Below are 22,716 nucleotides of genomic sequence, written 5' to 3' on the forward strand. Positions count from 1 at the left end.
AACTTAAAGAAGTCCAGACGCTTTTCTTTGCAAGCTCCTTTGAAAACCCAGATACATTCACATAAACCTTAAACGAAAACTATCACATTGCAGTGAGCAATAACAAAACAGTGCATATATACTCACAGATGTTTCAGGATCTGACAGCTCATCCAGTAGTTTCCTGGCATCCACAACAGCTTGATAGAGACGCAGGTTTTTACCATCTGATGCCACGAAACAGGCACTGGCACTGTTACAGTAAGTTCCTGTTAGACACAACACAAAGATTGCAGGCTTAATATTGGGCAATGCACATAACTCTGAAGGACACTCATAAATGGAGCCATCCAAGAAAACTTCTTCAAAGAGCAATAATCGGGACAAACTAGATTGAGAATGGGTTTGAATTAGAAAGGGTATATTTTTTTTTCCTTTCAAGACTTATGGCATCAGTATCAATAAGACAGAAGAACACTGCATTTTGACCGCAAAGCTGGAACATACTCCTGATTCGTTTGCTACTGCTGGAACTGAGTAGCTGTGACAGTTGTTCAGTATTTCCTGAGAAATTCCGAGAGAATATCCTCCTGCCACCTGGACAAAAAAAATAACTAAGTGCAGCAAGAGTCTCAGCAAGAGTGAAAATGTCCCTCTTAATCAAAATTCTTGTTATTAAGCCGCCGCCGCCACCACCACCACCACCACCACCACCACCACCACCACCACCACCACCACAACAACAACAACTCAAAAATCAGCTTTATATAAAAATGTACGGTATATTTACCAAGTACAGTGCTGGGTACTAGCGTGGGTAGCCAAGCAACATTGCTGAAGGCAGAGGTGTGCAGAGAGTTGATACGGGCCAATTCTGAGACGCCTCCAGTGCAGGACAGGGGTCCAATGTGGTCCACTCGCCACAAAATCAGCTCACTGTAGATGGCGTTGGGGTCATGGAAGGTCCTTGTAGCTGCATTACGAAGCTGCTTCCTTAATAATGGATAACAGTTACAATTACTAGCCTATCACCAGCAAACTAAACCCATTATTGACGGCTTCAGTTCTCTACCTCTACTTCATGCTATACCTGGGAAGACCCTTTGGTAGGGGAAAGGTAGGAGGCTGCTCTCCTTCCAAACTTCCAGGGGCTGAGGGAGGGGTGAGCAGGGCATTGTGGTGAGAGGAGGTCAGCAGCAGCGGCAGCACTGTGTGACAAGCTTGGTCATTCAGATGGAAACGATGGCCGCAGTACCGAAACTTATGAGATACTGTCAGTACATTGGAGAAGTCAGAACGCTCTGCAAATGTCACAGCCCACTGCAGACAGAGGAATCAAAGCTTTTTGTGAGGGAAACAGAATATGCAAAAAAACATCAAATTATAGTGTGAACTGCAAAATGATAGATTGTCTGAGAATTGCGTCAAGCCTGTGGAAACATCTTGGGCTAAAGTGGCAATTTATCAAAACATGTGAGCAAAGCCCTCAGAAAGAAGAGCGAGGTTAACCTCAACCTCGTACCTGGTTAAGAGATCCATCAACATGCTTGGAGACCATCATGACAGCTGGACTAATGTGAGGGTTGGGAGGGGAGGTCACAGCAGCAGAACTAAGGCCAGCTGAGGCTGAAGCAGAGTGGGACACATGTTGGACTATCCTTCCCTGCTTGCCTACTCCAGCGCTTACACCCTCAGTCAAAGTGCAGGCATACATGAGGATGTTTTTACTCAGTGAGTTGGCATCTCCTGTGGGAAACGCCACCGGAATACGGGAGGAGAAGGACACCTGGAGGAAAATAAAAAACAGTTGCGAATATTTTCTTAGTGTCTTAACCCTTAAATCAACATAATAATTCAGCTTCCTAATGATATTCCTTTTGGATTACTCATCTGTGCTAAACCAACTCAAACACGTATTTAACTTGTATTGTGTAGATATGTTTTAATATTAGAGCATTAAAGTCTTTTCATACTCTACTGTATTTTTGCAGTCAATGCAAAAGGGATATTTTCGAACAAATGTAAACATCTGTGCAGCTGAAGCCCAAAATTCAGTCCTTTTAAATTTAATATCCTGTTTGGTCCTCCTTAGAGGAGTGCTGAAGTGCTGCTCTTTCTAGGACAGCCAGATGCTACAGTGCAAGCTTCTCGCTGCATATCAAAGTGAAAATTAGGTGAAAAATTACTTGGGCTCTAACTTTATTAAAATGACAAAGACTTCCTTCAGTAAGTTATAACAGCTTTTGCTAATTAACATTAATTCTGTGGGTAACTTGATAAAGTGCAGAGTACTCTCCATAATTCTCTATTGGAGAAAATGAAAAAAATATATTCTGAATGTCAAATACAGCTGGAGGAATGCTGAGTCAATTTATATTTGAGAAAAAACAGTCACACAGTTTGTGCTGTGAGCAAGGTGTGTACGAGCAAGTAAACGACTGAATTCAATTTAAAACAGAAAAGTTACAATTTAGGAAAAGAGATTATGATTTGCTTGAAAAATGTTTTTCATATTCTGAATTTTTGCGCACACCTGAACCTGTCTGAAGATGCCCTGGTTGAATTCGTCCAAGTATTTTACATGCCAAACCAGGAAAGATCCATCCAATGGATGGATGGTAAACAGCATGTCTGGGCTCTTGTTCCACTCTGTGATCAGAGTCTCCATCTTCCTCTCTAGCAGCATGGAAGGCAGAGGCATGCTAGAGCTGGATCCTGGGGAGGATGCCTTGGTGCTTCCCTGCTCCCCTGACTCACCCTCTTCTCCTTGCTCTGAGGATGCTTTGTCAGACATCTCATCCAGGTCTGGAAAAAACAAACAAAAACAAAAAATTATTTAGTCTTACACATGCCCTTTAACATGGTAGGTTTTAAGCAGCCTTATATATTGTTAGCCTGGTCATACCAAAGTCAAACTTCATAGGGGATCCTTCAGGATCCAAGGGGTCCTCAGTAGTTTGGTCCAGCTGTTGTTCAGAGAATTTACGGAGTTGCAGCATAAAAAGGTCCATGGATGAAGTGAAGCTAAGATCCTTATTATTGAGCCAGTGAACCACAAAGCCTCCGCCACCTGTGCCATCGTCTGGGTTAAACACTGCAGAGTCAGCTAGCACTGATGGGATATCTGACAGACAGAAACATGGCAGGAGCACAAATATTACACAAGCTTAGATTAAGTTTACAGCTCCATTCAATGTGCACATTGATTCATTTTAAAACCCAGTCCAACAAAAAACACTACCTGTGTTGGGATTAATACTGGCCGAGATATGGAAGTGACACAGGGCATTGGCATGATGAGTGATGTGGCGGTGAGTGTGTGCATCCTGTGTGCCCAGCTGAGAGGGCAGCAGCTCACTGTGTGCCACTAAAGCAGAGGACCGTCGCCGGCCACGGCGCAGATGTTTTAGGTGGTGGATTGACTAATTAGAGAGGGAGCACAGGAATAAAGGCAAGAGAACAGGTCTGTGTTATTCCTTTCTGAGAAATATTCAATTTTTTGGTCATTTATGAATTATTTCTGCTGAGATTGAACTAAGTGTACCTCCAAAGCATGTTGGATCTTGTCCTTATTGCCTGCCAGGCCTGGCAGGCTAGAGCTGAAGGACTGTGTGTTCTCAGTGATCTGTCCACCAAGCAGACTGTCTTCAGGTAACAGGGTCTCCGACCATAATCTACACACTCCATCCTCACAAGATGTCAGCAACACATTGCACACTGAACCCCTAGAAAATAACACAAGAATGTAATCGTCCTTCAGTAGTTCTTTTTTTTTATTCATTTTGCCTTTATTAAAAATGTTCAGTCAAAACACATTTTAGGGACACAACAACAATTTCTTAGAACAAGAGTTAAGTATGCATACCCCATGACTAAAATAAAATTATTGCTGGATGCCCAGTTATTGAACCACGTTTTTAACCAAGTGCGCTGAATATCGTTCTGGCCTAGTAACACATCACTCAAAGGAGGCAAAACCTCATTTTATAGCCAAAACATTATGTCTGGCTTTAAAAGACAACAAGCACGCACAACAAAAGTGGACAAATAAACACGTTTACAGCATATTATGTGTGTGATCATGTGTGCTTTCTTACTTGGGCATGTACTTGCTGGTCTTCCTCCAGGACACACCAGTGACCGAGCGAGGATGAGCCAAGTAAACAAAGGAGAAGTGAACAGGAAGAGGCTTTTTATCAGACGGGTCCTGGACCACCACTGCGGATCTCCAGCCAGTAGTGGGATACCAAACCTTGAGTAAACAGTCATCCTGTACATGTGCAGAAAATCATTATATAGGCAAACTGAGGTACAAAAAAATGTTTCAACAATTTGCCATTTATAAAAAAATGTTAACATGAATCTTCAACCTTTCCAATTGTGGCAAAATACTCTCCATCAGGAGACCACTTGGCTGCGTGGACAGACGCAGCGGTCCTAAAAGAAAAGGAAAAAGAAACAAAAACAATATCAGCTATTAAGGTTTCTCATGTGATGCCAAACACATTCCTCAAGAGCTGTTCACCACGTTGGACATAATGCAATCAATGGTTGTTAGGCAATAAGATTCTCAACTGGCAGGAAATGGAAGCTCCATCAGATTGAAAGCTCTCGTTGAGTGAAATCCGTCACAAAGAAAGTGCTATAGCAAAACGTCACTGAGCAGTCTATAGCAGCGGTCCCCAACCTTTTTTGCGCCACGGGCCGGTTTATGCCCGAAAATATTTTCACGGACTTGCCTTTAAGGTGTTGTGGATAAATACAACAAAATAAAACTAATACCAGTACCAAAAAAAATATTTATTCATAACACACGTGAAAAGACCCAGGAAAACAGAGTTAACGATGAAAACGATAACAAAATAATGCTGAAAACCGATAAAAACCCTGAAAACCTGAGCCTCAACTCTCGCGGCCCGGTACCAAACGACTCACAGACCGGTACCGGTCCGAGGCCCGGGGGTTGGGGGACCGCTGGTCTATAGGACTGCAACTGTAACTGAGAGCTTCAGCCATTATTTTCCCCAGCAACCACTTCCAACCTTCTGGGAAATACTCGTTTCCCCCCCTTTGCACAGGTGTTTGCCAGATGGTCAAGGATCGATCTCTATTCCTGTGTGAGTGGGGTTTTATTCACCTGCTCCTACACTGTCACCATAATTTTCACACGTTCAACGCAGCAAAAAGTTAACCTCACATGGTTAGTGGTCAAGCGTCAGCAAAACCCTTAACATCCACTTCTCCATGGAAACAGTCTGTTTCTTTGTGCACAAGGTACTGTTGGTCGCAACCATTTCGTAGTTTTCTGTTAGTCATCATATGACAGTAACAGATGTGGTTTCATATGTCTGTGTCTACTCACACAGCTTAAGGCGTGAGAGCGGCACTGCCTGCTGACTCAGAAGACTAGTCTTCGTGTAAGGCCAGATGTGTTTGATAATCAGTAACTGACTGTAGGTTTTATGAGGGAAAGGGAAGATTACAGAATGTATTCTGCACAATGAAGTGATTAACTCTTCACTGCATAAGAGAAAATGACCAAAAAACGTTTACTTCCAAAGTAATAGTGAAAAAATAATGTATGCAAAATATTCAGCTGTTGCCTCAAAGGTACACAAACTAGAATAACTGCCTTGTTGCAGCCGACATCCATGTCTGGGCATGCTCATCATATTACACTGTGTGTTGTAAAGTGTTTTTGAAGAACATGATGGTCTGTGAACATTTGTGTGTTTTATTTATTTATATATATATATATATATATATATATATATATATATATATATATATATATATATATATATATATATATATATATATATATATATATATATATATTTTTTTTTTTTTTTTTTTTTTTTTTAAATTTTATTTCTGTTTAATGTTATCATCGATGATGATTTAATTCAGTTACGACCAGAAAGGGTTTTTTTTGTGACCTTTGACAAACAAAATCTAATCAGTTCCTTCCTGTTTAGATTGGTGCCAAATTTGAAGAAAATCCCTTTCTGCATTTGAGTGTTATCATGTTTAAAAGGATGGGGCAGGTAGACAGACACAGAACCCAAAAATATAATACCTTTTCAGTGCAGAGGTCTAAAAATCCACCTCAACTTTCTCAAAACGGATTTTAAATAATTTCTAGATTCCACTTAAAATTAGACAAACTTGGCTGAAGAAAACATCTTCAATTCCACAAAAAGAGATAAGAGGAGGTGGGGAAAAAGTATCTGGTCTGTTCAACACTTAATTTACTGGTTAGTTAAATGTCAAGGTATTTATCCTAAAACGGTAGCTTTGTAAGGCGCATCACCCTGACGCAGCGAGTTTTGTTTTTTAATAAAACAGTATATAGAATGTAAGCCAAAACGCACTTGCACTGCCAGACACAGTTCCAGTCACTGAGGACAGGGTGGGGCTTGTCGTCAATCATCTGCCCATCCTCCTCCTCAATCAGGGCATCCGTCAGTGGAGGTTCCCACAGCTGGAGTCGCTCGGTTGCTGCTAGGATACGGTTCCCTGAGGACACAAAAGCACTGTGTTACACACCTCATGTCCCACGTTGACTACTACACTACGCAGAGCCACATACAAACTGTGACTCTTACATAATGCACATGCTGTTTCAGCCAAATCAAAGGGTGGTAGGAGAAGGAGCTGCCTTTATCTGGTAATCATAGAAAGCATTTGTGTACCTTGTGGGTCCCAGGCCAGGTTGTAGGTGATGGCATCAAGGAAGAACTGTCCTGTCTTTTGCCACTGATAGTTAAGCTGCTGTTAGTGGTGGGAGAGCGACACACACCATGCAGTGTTAGTGGAACAAAGGTGTAATTAAATCTGCTACAAACTGATTTAAATCCTTAAATCTGCCTAAAAAGCTGGCTCTGGTACTCACCTTGTGGCGTTTATTTGGGTTGATAGAAAGAGGTTCAAAGATGCAGACTGTGTTTCCGTAGGATGCAGCAATCTAAAAATAAAGAGCTGTGTTCATCATCACAACATTACTCACCCCATCAGTGCTTTTGCACAGTCACTCCCACAGGAAAAAGGAAGGTGTGGTGTGGTGCAGGAGAGCGAAATGGCAAAGGAAGACGAGAAGTTGAAGACAAATGCAAACGAGGAAAAATTTACCTCTTTCCGCTCAGCATAATTGATAAAATCTTTTAGCCACAGGACAAAAAAAACTAAAGCTGTGTGTGGGAGTGTGTCTCTGTGAGCATTTAACACTTACCCTGCCAAGCTGGTGGGAGCACTCCACACAGCCCACCTGTATGTTTCCATTTTGAGCTCCCGGGATAATCTGAACACACTCAAAGTCACTAGCCAAGATCACTACGTCGCATCCTGAGCCATAGGCCTGAAAATACCAGAGTATAGGAAAAACAAAATCACATTTTAAGTCATTCAACAAATGTAATCAAGACACTGAGATTTAAAATTACAATAATTGCAAAATGTGTCTGGAAGCTGGAGATCATTCTATATGCAAATCTTTTCACTATGCTATTTTTACTACTTCAAATATTTATATGACTTGATTTTAACTACATGGACAATATATAGCCAAGCATATACAATATCTGCAAAAGCTGTGTCAATCACATGAGGCATGAAAGAACAGCTCAACAATTGGAAAGAGGCATCTACAGGAAATTACATTCGTAGCTGAATGGTGGGGAGAAAGAATAACAACAGCGTGACTCTGCAGTCGCTGAAACAACCTCCTGATCTGTTTCTATTACACGCCGATATTGGTCATTTTTGGTTTTACCATTTATCACACTGAAAAAAAATTATTTTCCTGAAAATAAAGTGCATACACAGGACTGATCAGCCACTGCAATCATAATATCATTTAATGCACATATGTGGTGATTTTATAGCACTATAGCATGATTTCACATGATTTATTGAAAACAGCATTTGTGAACATCATTCTCATGTGGCACTGAATGAAAAACTGAGCCTTTAACAGCACATGTGACACTGCATCTGAACGACCTGAGCCTTGCCAATGCAGGATTTTTAAGACCAATGTTTGGGGATTTAAAAAGCTAATATTTTGGTACTGGTCAACATTTTGTTTTCCTTTTTAGATACATGAAACATATTCCCGACATTTGTTGGCTAGTTATTTACTAGTTTATGCTCTGCCTGACTGCGCTTAGAACAGCTGCTTGTTGTTTTTGTTGCATTCAGCGCTGTTGCAAACAGGAAGGTTGCAGAGTGCCCTCTGGTGGACAAATCTCCACATATTCGAAGGGTGTTTCTCCCATCTCTCATTTAATTTTCATTTGTCAGCAGCTATAAATGCCAATACTGATTGAACTGAAAGTAGCTAATATCATCCCGCCAATAAATCAATCAGGCTCTAAAACAGAAAAGCATATGAGGCACATATCCCCAGCATCTAAGATAGTCTAAGACACATTTTGTGGATCATATTTCACACAATATTTAAAGAAAACTGATAAACATTGATGAGACAAAAATTTCACTGATCACATTCACCATTATATGCATGCTATCGCACTGCCGAATAACTGCTGTAAGACTAGTTTTAGTTACTTCTCATACAAATCAAATAAAACCAATTCCAGACAAGTTCCTTTCCACCTGCAATACTTAACCATGGGAGGATATCCATGGTGTAAAGTCCATACAGTGTGCATTTTTTGTTTCCTTTTCAGTTTTGCTGAACAGACAAACGTTCATAAACAAAACTTCTGCTTTCGCTCTCATCTTGGCAGATGAACAAGGGCGAGCCACAAAACTAAGTAATATTACATTGTAACTGTCACACTTTCAGTCTCATTCATAAATAAAACCAAAGAGGAGCTTAAAAAGTTAAATTAAATGTTCAAAATATTTACATTTTGTGTTTTAGACAGTGCATGAGCAACAGTCTAGCAGCAAGGATTTTTATACACTTGTGCAGACCCGGTGTAATACCTACAATATAAAGATTTGGAACATCGACTGGAAGGTAAATTGATATGATGCTGATTGCCAGCAGCTGGCATACATGAGCAGAATGACAGCGGCACCTAGGACACCAGCAAACTGGTCTCACAGCAGCAGTACAGTCAGGATGACGGCTTGTGTCTTTCATTATTCAGGAGAACAGGAGGAGACGCTGAGAACCACTAGGTCACACAAAACACGCTATAGCTAGTTATATAACACTGAGTGACGATCAGGGGATGAAGTTATAGTGAAAACTGTCATAGGACCATACTTGAAATACTATAATTTAAAATGTGAGTGACACGTAGAAAGGAATAAGGGAGGTGCAGTGTGTACTTCATTCTTACTGCGACACTTCCCTCTGAACATTACAGCTGGAATTAAAAGCGGTCACCGTCACGCGCTGTCTAGGACTGCTTTGCACCCTCACATTCACATTTAGACACAACAGGACCTGGAGCTAGTGAGCTTAAATATACCCAAGTTAATTGAGGGTGACCCATCGTTGTTGTTTTTTTAAATCATCCTCAAATCCACATAGAGGGTTGGCATACAAAGGACTGCATTTTTTAGTAATAGAAATTTAATTCTGATATTCATGGTAAAAAAGCCAACACTTGATGCATTTTAATATAGAGTACTAAGCAAATAATATTTTTGTTATATATGGTGCTTTGTACTGCTTTGTGATTGTGTAGTGTGATAGTCTGTGTGGAAAGACACTATTAAAACATGGCGTTAGCACATCATACAAGATTAATAATCATCGCAGTGTGTGCTCAGCTTTCAAAGCTTATCCACATGCTATTGCTAACTGACAACTGATGCACTGCCAAATATGATCCAGGTGGAACTTGGCTCTAGAGTATATAGAGCCAAATAGATGGTGTACCAAACAAAGGAATCATTCTGAATTGAATGTCCCACACTGGTTTGGGACAAATACATGTATCGTTACCCTATGACAAAGACTGGCACCGTGTAACAAACAGAGAGAAGATTTAAATGGATAAAAAACATAAAAATACAACAGTGTCACCATCATCAGGTAAGAGATTCTCGGTCAAATTATACCTCAGGTTTGTCTTTTATTTTGGTGTTTTTAAAGACTGAGATATTCCACGGTCACATCTAGACAATCACGTCTCCTGTCTATAGCATCTTTGGCCTCTGACAAGCATTACCTCTGATCTGTCTGCACGGCATTATTCGTGTGCAGAAGGGAAAGGATATTAGAGAGGCAGGGAGACAGATTCTAAGATTAAAGTAGATCAACTAAGAGACGTGAAACACTATGACTTAGTCAACAGTACATTTATTTAAATGGCAGTCTATTGCAAACACCACCGTTTGCTGAAAAGTCTAATCAATGTAATGCCCAGCTAACTTTTAGGATAGTAATTTGATTCAGTAAAAGATTAAATTAGGCGGCCACTGATTGTGTCTGAATATATTTGGATCATCACACTCAAGTATCTACAGCTTCTAAATCCACCGACTTAACGAGTGTGACCCTGATGGAGCTGCATTTCTTCCCTGTCAGACATATAAGCTGCTTATATGAAGAATGTTGCCGCCAATGGATAAATATCGTCTGTCTACTGTCGAAAGAGCTGCAATCAAGCAAAGAAACAATAAACTGTCAGTTTTCTGTTAAATACAAACTAGAGCTGGGCGATATAAGATTTTTTCATATCACGATATGTTTTTTTTTTTTTCATTTCAGGCGATAACGATATCTATCACGATATAAGCCAAATAACTATATTTGTAAGATTTAAATGTGCCGTTGCTCACAAGTAAAATGTGAAATAATCAGCAGCTTGTTTTTATTTAAATATTTATTTCCCATAATACGTTCAACAGGGTAGATGTACTTAAGGAACATGAGACTTTTTCAGATAAATAAAGGCAAATATTGCAAACTACACAAAAGGCAGCCGCTAAAGCGTTTAAGTTTCAAAATAGAACAAACGAAACAGACTAAATTGTCAATTCCACTTAGAAACAAAATATTAATTCTAAAAATAAATCTTAGTTTGTTTTACAGAAGAACAGACAAAACTGACTAACTTTTGTCAATATCAAATAAACTGAGAACTAAAAGGAAATTCTCAATCTCTCCTTGTTGTATAGCTGAGCTTTTCAAACAGTTTTAACAGTTACTTTAGTCTGACAAAAGCCGAATGACGAATTAGCGCTTCCAGTCAGAGACTGAGGCTACGTCCACATGTACACGGGTATTTTTGAAAACGGAGATTTTCCGTTTCCGTTTTAAAAAATAATCCCGTCCACACATAAAGGCAGAAATGAAGGAAAACGCTGCTATGAACATGCCAAAGCAGCAGGTGGCGCTAGATTCCTAACCGTGCAGAAAGGTTGGCCAATCAGAAGTCTAGAAGCCTCGGTGGGAAAAAGTAAACAAAGCTGGGGCATAGAAGCAGAACCGAGTCGTATGTGTGGAGGGACAGTAACTGTGTGTATATGTAAGCATTTAAACACTGCAGAGAGTACAATTAACAGTAACAGTATTGTAGAAATTCATTTCACCGAAACAATAACGTGGCGCACAGTGTGACGTCAAAAAATGCGCACACCTTTGACGCTGCATTTTCTCCGTTTTTCTAGTCCACACGTAAATGCAAAAACTGAGTTTTTAAAAATCTTCGTTTTCAGTGACGGAAAAACGCCGTTTACGTGTGGACGAAAGGTGCAAACGCATAGAAAAATCTGCGTTTTCAAAAATACCCGGGTACGTGTGGACGTAGCGCATGCACCAGTTTATTGTATTTCCAGACTTGCTTTCGGCACAATTTACAGTGCACGCTACTCTGTTTTTTGTCAGACTTGAAATAGCCGAAATACCTTCACACTACGGAACTTCTATGGCTCTTCCGTTCGACAATCTCTCCGGCATTGGAACCATCATCTGTTTTCTCTTCGGTCACACTCGGTTGATTTTTCTAGTCGGCACACTCATTTCCTCCATTACCCGGGCGGTACGGTGGCTGGCTGCTTCCCAAACAAATACACATGTGCGGCTTGGCACTTGTGCTGTACGTAACAAGTCACGTGACGTGACGCTGCGGCTGTGATTGGTTCGGCTCTGCGCTACTTAATTTGGATTGGTTGTTTTTTTTTTTTTTGTTTGTTTTTTTTTTAAAGAGGACAAGAGCAGCGAGGTCTATCGCGATAGTTTAATTTTTCTATCGAGAAAAAGTTATACCGCGATACATATCGTTATCGTTCTATCGCCCAGCTCTAATACAAACTATGTATTTTTGAGCACTATCTACTTGAGAGTAGGGCTGCACGATTAATCGTTAGAAAATCGCGATGTCGATTCATACTTATGTGCGATCTCATTTCCAAATGACAACGATTTAAAAAAGAAAAAAAAAAGAAAAAAAAATGACAAAGATGCCGATTGTACCGAATTTTGATCCGGGACGTAATCTGCATGAAAACAAGCGCTCACTCTTCCTGCTCAACAAATGACAAGGGCGGAGCCTTATACCACGTGATACAGAAGCTGTGCCATGTGATGCTAAAATTAGCAGGGAAAAAAATAACGGAGAGCACGTCAGGGATGACGAGAAAGTGACAGGAGAAAATCCGTCCCGGTCAACCACCCAAACATCAATAACGGGACCCTTATACAGTGCTTCCCTATACCCGTCGAACTCCCGCAGGCACAAAGAAATTACAGAGGCTATCACTTATCACCTGACCAAAGATATGGCTCCCATCAACACTGTGCAAAACGAGGGATTTAGGAAAATGATCAACACCCTAGACAAACGCTACACAGTGCTGTCCCGCAACTATTTTTCTATTGTTGCACTACCTGCTCTATACACGCAGTGTCGAGCAACGGTGGAGACGGAATTTCAAGCAGTACAACATTTTGCGGCAACAACAAAACGTGAGACATTTGTTGTTTTTATGTTTATTTATTGTTTTTATGTTCACTTTCAACTGTTACGAAGTTGATGTGCATTTAATAAGTGCAATAAATATTTATACTGGAAAAGAAAATCGTGAGAGAATCGTGATCTCAATTCTAAGCCAAAAAATCGTGATTCTCATGAAAGACAGCGCAGGTATCTATAACATGTGTTATTACTGATAAGAGCTAAAGAAACGAGGGACATTTTGCCAGTCTCATTTTAAATGCTATTTGCATAATGACAGAGAGGTATTTGTTAATGTCTTTTAAAATAAAGGAGTGAATGTAATTGTGTTCTGTGGTAATGAAAGTAGATATGAGGAACAAAGTGAGAGATCACTTCTGCCTTCATTACATCAAATGCCACTTTTACATAATCACGTGATCATGTTCCAAAGCCCCAGCTGCTACCATCTGTGGCATATTTGTGCAAGCTAGCAGGACTTACAGTAAACATAAAAAGCTTTTGGTGCATTGTTTTCTTTAAAGGATTGATCAATTCTGACTTGCAGTAACCTGGTAAGTCTATCAGTCTGTAAGATGTTAACCCTTGCGAATTGTATGGCACAGACCTGTACTTTGACTCTTCCACTTATAGTCACATGGCATGGTCTTTACTGTTCTCTGCAGCAAGATTGCAAGAAAACAATGAATGTTTTAATGCCAAATACAACATCTAGATTCAATCATTCTTCATTCTCTCAGGTAGTCATAGCATATTCAACTGAATCAATGTAGCCAGCCAGGCAGGTTGCTTTTAGAACAACAGGGGACCTGTTTTAGTGACACTTTTTCTTCATAGATACATAATTAACAAACATTTTTTGGCCAAGATTTATGTAATCTTAGACAATCCTATCCATCTTTGATCAATGTGCAGCACCTTCTTCTATTGCAGTAACTATAAGAACATTTTCAGAAATATGGAGCTTTGGGAGGGAGTACGTGCTCCTCCTCTCCTTGTGCTTAGTTTACAGATGTATTCTATTTTTAGCAGATCACACATCTGCAGATCTGCATATCAAACCCACTAGGCTTTTTACAGATATTAAGACACCGACTAAGGCTTAAGAATCACTTTAATAGACATGAAAATGATCTTTCTAACCAAACTTTACAGCTGTGTGTTAGCCACAGTTAACGACAGAAAAAACAACACGTGATTATTAAAAATCTGCCAATATTATATTTTTAAATATGTACTGTTCCCTTTAATTCCGACTTATAGATCAAACTGTTCTGGTTTCTCAGCACATAACCACCATCTATCAGGCCACTGCACAGAGAGAAGGCAACATCTCTGTTTTTCACTTTCCAACTCTATTTAAAAATATCTCTTCTGATTTCTGTCAATATGTCAATGCTGATAGTTTAGAATGAAACACTGCAGACGCCACGCTGAAGCTGGTGCCCTCATGGCTGCTCTAGATTAGATATGTACGTATGTGTTCGTGCGTTTTGTCAGGATCTGGCCTCCGAGCCCTAAGGGTCAGTGGGAGTGTAAATGTGTTTGCTGGACATGAAGCCCAGTGCTCTTCAAATACCCTCTCAGACACTGAAAGAAAACACCAGGCACAGAAACTGGGCCCTTTCGGCAAAGCGATATGCAATGCTTTAGCTTCAAAATCATCTTTGTCCTTTGCTGTAGCGCATATTTGAGGATACTGAAAGACGCAATGACAAAACACCACCTCATTAATAGGCAACAGGAACAAGCCCAGATCTGGCAGCTGTAATAAGCCAAAATAAAGTACATTCATCAGGCTATCAGTAAAGTCATCATTCCTCTTCTGCTATCGATTCAACACCAACACAGAGAGCAACAGTTTTGGATTCTGCTGCACGTTTACTTCAGCCTGTCAATTTGTTGGGGGTGAAAGATGACTGTGTACTGTGACATTACAGATTCTTGCCATGTCCTGTAGCACAAAGCGAAATATTGACTTGTCTATGTATTCGGGGTCGACTTGAGATAGATCTTAACATATCTTTAACACACAACACGCAACAGAGGCAGACTCAGCTCAAGATAATAGCGTTTGATCAAGATGCCTAAAAACCCATCAAGTCTATGTGACTGATGTCCGACTGCCCCATCTAAAACTGTAAACCTCTAAAGAACATCAAACACTTGGTCATGAAAAATGTAACTCATTTATAAGTCAAAGCAATGGCAAATGTCTTCTGATTATGCTCTTCCCCAGTGACAAAACACGGCCATTCAGCTGCCTAACTCATGTATCCATATAAGGCTCTCTACGTCACGGCTGGCGCAGCTGATGCCAGGATGACAGCGAGCTAACGATCTGTGAGGAGGATTTAACGCCAAATGGGAGCAAGCTAAGCTAGTTCTGCAAACACACCAAACACAGCGTTTTCCTTCTGTGAAGGTGCGCAACGTCGTCAAACCCTGACACACAAGTCGCCCCTAATCTGCACTGCAAACGAATTTCACCGGCGCGTATCCCACTGCAAATATTTGCCAATAAATGTTATGGCTGCGCAAAGGGATTCCCTTGCAGTAATTCTAATGTTACGAGATGCAGCTAAAGGTCATTTGAGTGGTTGTTTTAAAATTTCTTGGGGAGAATAATGTCAAAAACCTTCACGTAAATAGCTAATGCAAACACCGCAGCGGATCATGTACTCGTGGGGTCCTGCTTATCGGTGACTGACTGTCACGGTAAATTAAAAAAGGAGCTCGTGACACGGATGCCCCGCGTAGTCTCAACCCACTGTTTGTGAATCACTCGGTGCGGCAGTTTGGCTAGCACACTACCCGGCTAGCCAGTGCTTTAGCTCGCTAGCCAGCCCGTTTACAGCCAATATAACGCTGGTTAGCTAACTACCCAGCTAGCTAACTTAGTCGCTAGCTTCAATGGGTGTCATCTTTGAGCAAACAATATCAAAATAAAATCTTACCGTGAACTGAATGTCGTTCACACTTCCCACCGAATAGCAGCAATCTCCTGGGTTCACAGCTCCCGTCAGCACCTGGTGCAGATGCATTTTCCTTTTATTTTAGCAGCAGACGGGCTCTCTTTTTTCTAATTATTTATAACGAGTCCACCCTTTCGGTTTCTCCATCTAGCAGCAGAGACTGGGAATTCCATCATTAACATTAACTTCGTCCTCCACAAACGGTGTTGTTGCGGAGAACCTGACTTGGACTTGAATAAATAAATTTTATCAGGTCCTGACATTTATTTAAACGTGTAAAAACGGCCGCCTGCTGCCTCTCGCTGTCAACACCATCCCGACGATTAATCGTGAGAGCCGAGGCAGCGGGATCTCTGCAGCGATCCTGACATGCGCATTCACAGCGTTGTCCAGGCACGACTGAAAAGCCCTAGATAGCTCAACCTAGACTGGAAATCTTTACTGCTGGATATGTGTGCGAGGCATCACTGGGCGTATTTCTCACTGAGAAAGGTGTGTGCTTAAGCCCTCCTATCTATGTTATAGAATGACATAAAGTTCATATCAGTAATCAACTGTACTTTTATCTGTCATGTTGTTCAGCTGTTCTAGTAGCACTCTTCTGTATTTAAGGGACTCCATCTTTGTGGATTTCAATTTATTGCTTGTAAATGTAGGGTCCGGGGTCTAATTGAACGGGTTAAATCAAAAGTGGTAAAGGGTGGGTTTTAATTTAGACAATATGATGTGTATACTGCGGACAGAAAACATTTAAAATACAACAGTGAGGGCATTTTATAACTGATCAGACACACATTCATAGAGCTCTGTGGCTCTTCTCCTTTGTGGTTCGCCACTGCCAGCTGAAAGAAGGTGGCTAAGATTGCAGACATACTGGTTACGGTTAGTTAGTTAGTTAGTTAGTTAGTTTCTTTTAGGATGCATGTGGCACAATGTTTCAGTGAAACTCCTGCTTTTTCTTTAGAGAAAAGCTAATAAATCTAGAGATGATCCAAACGGAGACTTTCCCTGTTTAATTTCACTTCAGTTTTGTAAAATAATGTATTTGTCTTTTGGTCTCAATGTCACAAACAATTTCTTTAACATTAGAATTTCCAGTGTTGTACAAAAGTCTTGAGTCACACTTTATTTCATGATATTTTGCTTCCAATGAGCACACATCTTGCAATTTTCAAAGTGGTTTTGAGCAATAGTTCTTCACGTTTTCTCAAGGCCTTTCAATTTTTTTCTTTAGACTGCCTTTTCATGCATTTTCAGTCCAGTTTTTGTACCTGGGGTGTTAAACGCATGTTTGTTTGTTTGTTTGTTAAGCCACTGACCAATGGATCATTCAAGCATAAAAGAAGCACATAACCCACGGGATGAACCACTTTTGTGTTTGTTAAGAACCCATTTTAAATTGTATATTTAAGCAATTTGTTACTAGCAGCCTGTTGCAAAAGCTTCCAATTTTTTAGTTAAAGCTATGAAAAATACAACAGTTTGATATTATTTTGCACCAACAAGGTGATATTAACTGAAAAGCTGATAGTATGTATATGAACGAAGAAAAAACAGAATAAAATTTGAGCTGCCATTCAATGCCATCTGTAGGCATCTGATTGGCAGCACCTTCCTTTTTCAGCATATCAATGATCCCAAACACACCGCTGGTGCATTAAAATCATGCACACACAGAGAAACACTATCGGTTATGGATTTGCCTTCCCAGAGCGCAGACATCAACATTATGAAGCAGTGTGGGATCATCTTGACAGAGAACAAAACAAAAGGCAGCCAACATCCAAAGAAGCAGGGACGTGCAGAGAGGTTTAAGGGGGCGGGTGCTCAAAGTTAAAAAGGGGCACATTGAACCAGGCTGAATAACAACAACACACATTCATCAAGAATCTAATATGGGAAGGGCAGGGCTGTGTTGATCTGAGACTGTAGACATTAAAAAGTCCATAGGAGAGATGGTAGCTGATTAAACAAGTGTCATGAGATAATAACAAAATGCAAAGATTGGTGACAGCGCTTGGAACCATAAGGCAACGAAAAACTGTGACAAACTCGGCTCTGCCTGTGAATCACTCTTTGCTTCTCTTCTTCCTTCCTTCCCATCATTTCATATATCACTCTCCACTTGCTGTCTATCTGAGAACAAGGCACAACTTGCTATTGCAATAAACTATAATCTAATTATCCACACCTAACAACTCTTGCACTTAATCTTTAATAAAATGATGACAGAAAAATGTTATAGCCCTGCCTTTAGTAGCCTCATACAGCTCCTACTGTTTCCTCCTCATGTCCTTACCAGCCATGTCTGCACAATGTTATATCATGAGTAAATTTTTTTTAAATCCAGCTAAATAAAACACACACATGCACACACAGTGACATTTTAGACCTTCTTCAGAATACTGTATATACTATGGGCATCCTTACATTATTATTCATTACCAGAGCTACAATAATAAAGCAATGAGGAGGGGGAAGTAATAAATATGAAATAATGTATTTATGATGATTCCATTTGTTTCACTATCCACTCTGTGCAGGGCAAAGCTTATTACATTTTTAAACTGTAGAGATACAATCATTTTACTGCTGTAAAATCCTAATTTTGTCTTATTTAAAATATAAATCTAATATAATCTGCTTCTTAATGTATGTTCTTTAAAATACAGCATGTGTTTTTTAATATATTATAATTATAATAATTATTATATGGACATGCATATTAGATCGTTTTTTAGTGAAATATATCCCCTCCAGAAAGGCAGGAAATGCCCAGAAACTTACTTTAAAACTAAATATGTTCTAAATACTTTAAAACTAAATATGTTCCCTAAAACGGTGACAGAGCTACAGACCCATGACAGCCTTACACAGGTAGCCAGCAGCTATGACCAGCACTATTTGTGCAGTTAATAAAAGGACAGGTAATGTTTGTCGCGCTGTTGCACACACAGCACGCTCGTTTGTTTCAGTTCGTCAAATTGCCACAAGACAGCTTACCAACGTGTACGTAATAAGCTAATACTCCTGGGTGCTATACACTACAGTGTACGCTGTACACCTACTTACTGGTTTTGTCGCATCAGTCTGTGTCTCTGAGTTAACTTGTGTTTCTCCTACAGCTCCGGACCGCAAAAAATGCGCGTGCTCTTTGTGAGCTCGTTCCCGGCTCGTAACCAGCGCGTTCTGCCGTCGAGGGCGATCATTGGTTAAATGTGATCATGTGACTGATGCAAGCCAGATCCTTTTATTTAGCAAAACTATGATTAATAGTTAAATATTATTGTTGAGGGGCACAGACAGGACTCCGCACGCACACACACATAAAAAAATAAATAAATAAATAAAAAAAATTTAAAAGTTGCCTCAACAAAAGGGCACTTTGGGCACTCATCAGGAAAGGGGCGGGTGCTCAAGCCCCTCTAGCCCCCCCCCCCCCCCCCCCCCCCCCCTGCACGTCCCTGCAAAGAAGAGATTTGAATGTCCTTCAAAAAGCCTGGAGAACTACTCCTGAACACTAAAGAAATGACACAAAGGCTCGCCTGAGAGAGTTCAGGCTGTGCTGAAAAATAAAGGTGGTCCAATAACACTGTGGAAGCATAATATAAAATCAGTGAAGAAATGTTCTAATGAATAAAAAGATCACATGCAACTGTCCTGCCTCTTGTTTGTACTTTTTGGATTTTGAGACTCACTCAGGCACCATTTAACAGAGAACAAAGGGAGGTGAGCAAGACCTGACTGAGCTTCAGTGTAACTGTTCCACATCTGTTTATCTGCTCTAATTCATCTCACTGATGAGATTTAACAGAACGCATCAGCACAATCCTGTTTATCCTCTTTCCCCCTTAAACTCCCTTTTACATATCGGCTGTAACACTCTCCTTCATTGTTTGTAGAAAAATGATGTGAACGATCTGTGGGGGATGATATGCAACCTACCATCATGGCACTGGCCTAGTTATTTAAGCCACACTGACATCATCAAGCACGGCCTGCCTGCCAGCCACCATGACACACAGGACATCAGAACAGAATATTGTGAGGCAGAAGCCCAGAGAGAATGTGACACATACGCATAAACAGTGTCAACAACAATGGCGGGGCACACTCATCGTGTCGTATGTGTCTATCCATTTAGCATTTGGTGACTACCATTTTTTAAACTTCAAGTGTCAGACTTTACAGCTGTTCTGCGTTCATGGACTGGTCATAATGACTGATGATTAGCAATAGGTCCTACAAAGAACATAAGTCCTCCATCAAAAGAGTTACATTTACAGTTTAACCTTCAACATCAGGTTATAATTTACGCTGTCGTAATCTTGTGTAAATTAGAAACAAATTCACCAATTACATAACCCAGAGTGCCATCCACGAGCTTTAAATCCTGTGAGACTTTACCAAAAATGCTCTCTTTTGTTTGTTTTTGAAATTTTTTAAGATTGCAGAGAGGAAGTGTGACTAAAACCTTGAGTGCATTCCTTCAGGATGAAGTCTCGATGAGTGACTGAAAAAGCAGTCTAACCTGTTTATACTAATGCACGTGTTTGCATCTTATTTTGAGATAATGGAAGATATCTGCTTTAGATTATTAGGAAAAAGGGAATTGGTACCAGATATGTTGTTCAGTGACTTTGGTTTGCAGGCCAAGAATACTGAGGTCTCTGAGACTCCACTGCTGCAGCACACTATGTGTGAAGATAAGAATGTATTTAGAGCAAAAAAGAAGGAATTGTGCAAGAATGTGTATAGTAGGTGTTTGACAGGGTGAGTAATAGGTACTGTATGTCTGAATATTGCAGGAGGGTTTGATGAAGGTTGATGCAGTGTTTCTAGTCCCTCCAGTACCACTAAGAGACACTACCTTGATCTACAGAGATGAAAATTAAGTGCATTATAGATTTTCTCATTTCATGGATGGCTGCTAGCTGGAGGGAGTTCCAATCTGGGTCTGAGGTGCAAGACATTCTGCTTCCCAGCACAAACATGTAATGGGGTTTCATCACCATTATATGTGATGGGAAGTAATAAAGAAAGAGTGTTCGATACATACTGTTAAAATAGCATGTGAATGTCTCAGCATTGCATCAAGAGGTGTGCAAATAATAACACTCTGTGTAGTTGTGAAGAACTAGCAGGTAGTAAATGGTTACAGAAATAAAGATTCACTGGATCTCGGAAATTGTGTTAATTCTGAATAAAACTTCAAGATACAAGATATAAAAAAGCAGCCAAGCCTGGACGCTGAGCCAGTCAACCTTCTGCATCCTTTGGTTCTATAGTCTGAGCTTCATCTGTGCTGCAATGAGACAAATATAGTGTGTTTACATGACCGCACAAAGTTATAATTTTTCTTTATTGAACCTGTTATACATTTACAACATATCCATTGGCAAGCTTTAAACTTTTTTTTTTGGAGGGCAGTGACCTCATCCATGGTGTACTGGCCATGAATATCATATGCTTTACAACTGCAAACCGTAATATGGAACTCTCATGAAGATGTCACAGAGGATACCTATACTAATTTACAACTTCTTTTACAATGTTTATTCTTGAACTCTGCTAAAGCAGCTTTTCATGATTCACAGTTCAGAAATGATCCTTATTCACCTTTTACTAGGCCTCGGCACAGCCTCTCAGTTCATCATCTGCCTGAGACAAGCTATTCATTTCAGCCACCTTCCGCTTCCCTTTATGTCTGTTTCTTCTGATTTTCTCACCTCACTAGAATAGATTTGGACAGCAGTCAGGTTTGGCTTTTGTATTTTATTCTGATCTGGCTGTGAGGTGACCATACATCTGCTATCACTGACATCACACAGAGCCAAGGCCAGATAAATATAAAAAAGAAGAAAAAAACTGAGTCAGAGACAGATCAGAGATTTCTGAACTATGACTTTTTGGCTCACAGGAATTGCTTGGCACTCATTGACGGATTATTAGAAACCACGTGTGTATGAGCATATATGTAACAGAGCATGCATATGACATATAATTGGTAAAAACATAGCAGACTCATTCAATATGCTCCAGTGGTTACTTTAAGCCTTTAAATGTTACTTTAACCTCATTAAGGCTGCCTTTGGATTCATCTTCTGATGTGCGCCCACCATATTAATACCCTATTTTTAGATAATTTGTCAAAAGTTTGATTAAGCTCTCTTTTAGAGTACTTAAGAGTCCTGAAAATGAATTAATATTACACTCAAAATAAGTGATGGTGTTCTCCCGAATATGGATTAAAAAAAAGAAAAGAAAACAGTCATTAGATCAACCTGTTTAACTGCTTTTTAAACTTAAATAGCCAATCAGGTGGCATCGCATGGCAGAAACTCAGTGCATTTATTCATAAGATAAGATAACCTTTGTTAGTCCCACGTGTGGGAAATTTGTTAATGAAGACTGTTCTCCAGGTAAAATGCTTTGAATGCACATTTACACAACTAAATGGCTGGAAGATTCAACAAACCCCTTTAGTACGTGACACAAACAAAAGGAAGCATTTCTATAGACAAAGAAACCCCTCCACTTGGTTCGACCTGCTGATGTCATGTGTGACTTCATCAGGACTTTAAAATGAGTAAATGCTAGGCAGGCGTTTCCCCACACCTGACCCACATGAAGACTGAAAAGACAGAACAAAGTAAATATGAACAAATGACTTAATCTGTAACATAATAAAATATAAAGAAACATGTAACTGAGTATTTGCCTGAATTTGCAGAATGTTTGATTTGCCGGCAACAGAACGCTTACAAACCCGAGACAGTGAGTGCAACAATGTTACTCCACAAATAGTAAATCACAGCAAATAAATAGAAACAAAATAATGTGTATAATGTGCAAAAAAAAAAAAAAAAGGTCAACACATG

General features: G+C 40.0%; 1 protein-coding gene across 5 annotated transcripts in view; it reads right to left on the minus strand.

Annotated features, from left to right (window-relative positions):
• The window catches only part of dmxl2 (Dmx-like 2), a 41,621-nt gene extending 25,422 nt beyond the window's left edge, over window positions 1-16,199 (minus strand). For 3 of the 5 annotated variants that reach the window (XM_076884306.1, XM_012916970.3, XM_004543476.3), the window contains exons 1-15: window positions 15,818-16,198; window positions 7,211-7,336; window positions 6,875-6,946; window positions 6,675-6,753; window positions 6,354-6,498; window positions 4,350-4,416; window positions 4,077-4,249; window positions 3,524-3,704; window positions 3,221-3,401; window positions 2,885-3,103; window positions 2,513-2,784; window positions 1,502-1,765; window positions 1,070-1,299; window positions 770-972; window positions 127-248 (exon numbers count right to left, since the gene is read on the minus strand). In XM_076884306.1, the coding sequence (XP_076740421.1) occupies window positions 127-248; window positions 770-972; window positions 1,070-1,299; window positions 1,502-1,765; window positions 2,513-2,784; window positions 2,885-3,103; window positions 3,221-3,401; window positions 3,524-3,704; window positions 4,077-4,249; window positions 4,350-4,416; window positions 6,354-6,498; window positions 6,675-6,753; window positions 6,875-6,946; window positions 7,211-7,336; window positions 15,818-15,904 (2,421 nt within the window). In that variant the 5' untranslated portion in view covers window positions 15,905-16,198. Of the gene's footprint in view, window positions 1-126; window positions 249-769; window positions 973-1,069; window positions 1,300-1,501; window positions 1,766-2,512; window positions 2,785-2,884; window positions 3,104-3,220; window positions 3,402-3,523; window positions 3,705-4,076; window positions 4,250-4,349; window positions 4,417-6,353; window positions 6,499-6,674; window positions 6,754-6,874; window positions 6,947-7,210; window positions 7,337-15,817 lie in introns of all 5 variants that reach the window. The other 2 variants (XM_012916969.3, XM_012916968.3) reach the window with 1 other exon arrangement.
• Window positions 16,200-22,716: the final 6,517 nt, after the last annotated feature.

This window comes from Maylandia zebra, linkage group LG1 (genome assembly GCF_041146795.1).
Source record: "Maylandia zebra isolate NMK-2024a linkage group LG1, Mzebra_GT3a, whole genome shotgun sequence".
NCBI lineage: Eukaryota > Metazoa > Chordata > Actinopteri > Cichliformes > Cichlidae > Maylandia > Maylandia zebra.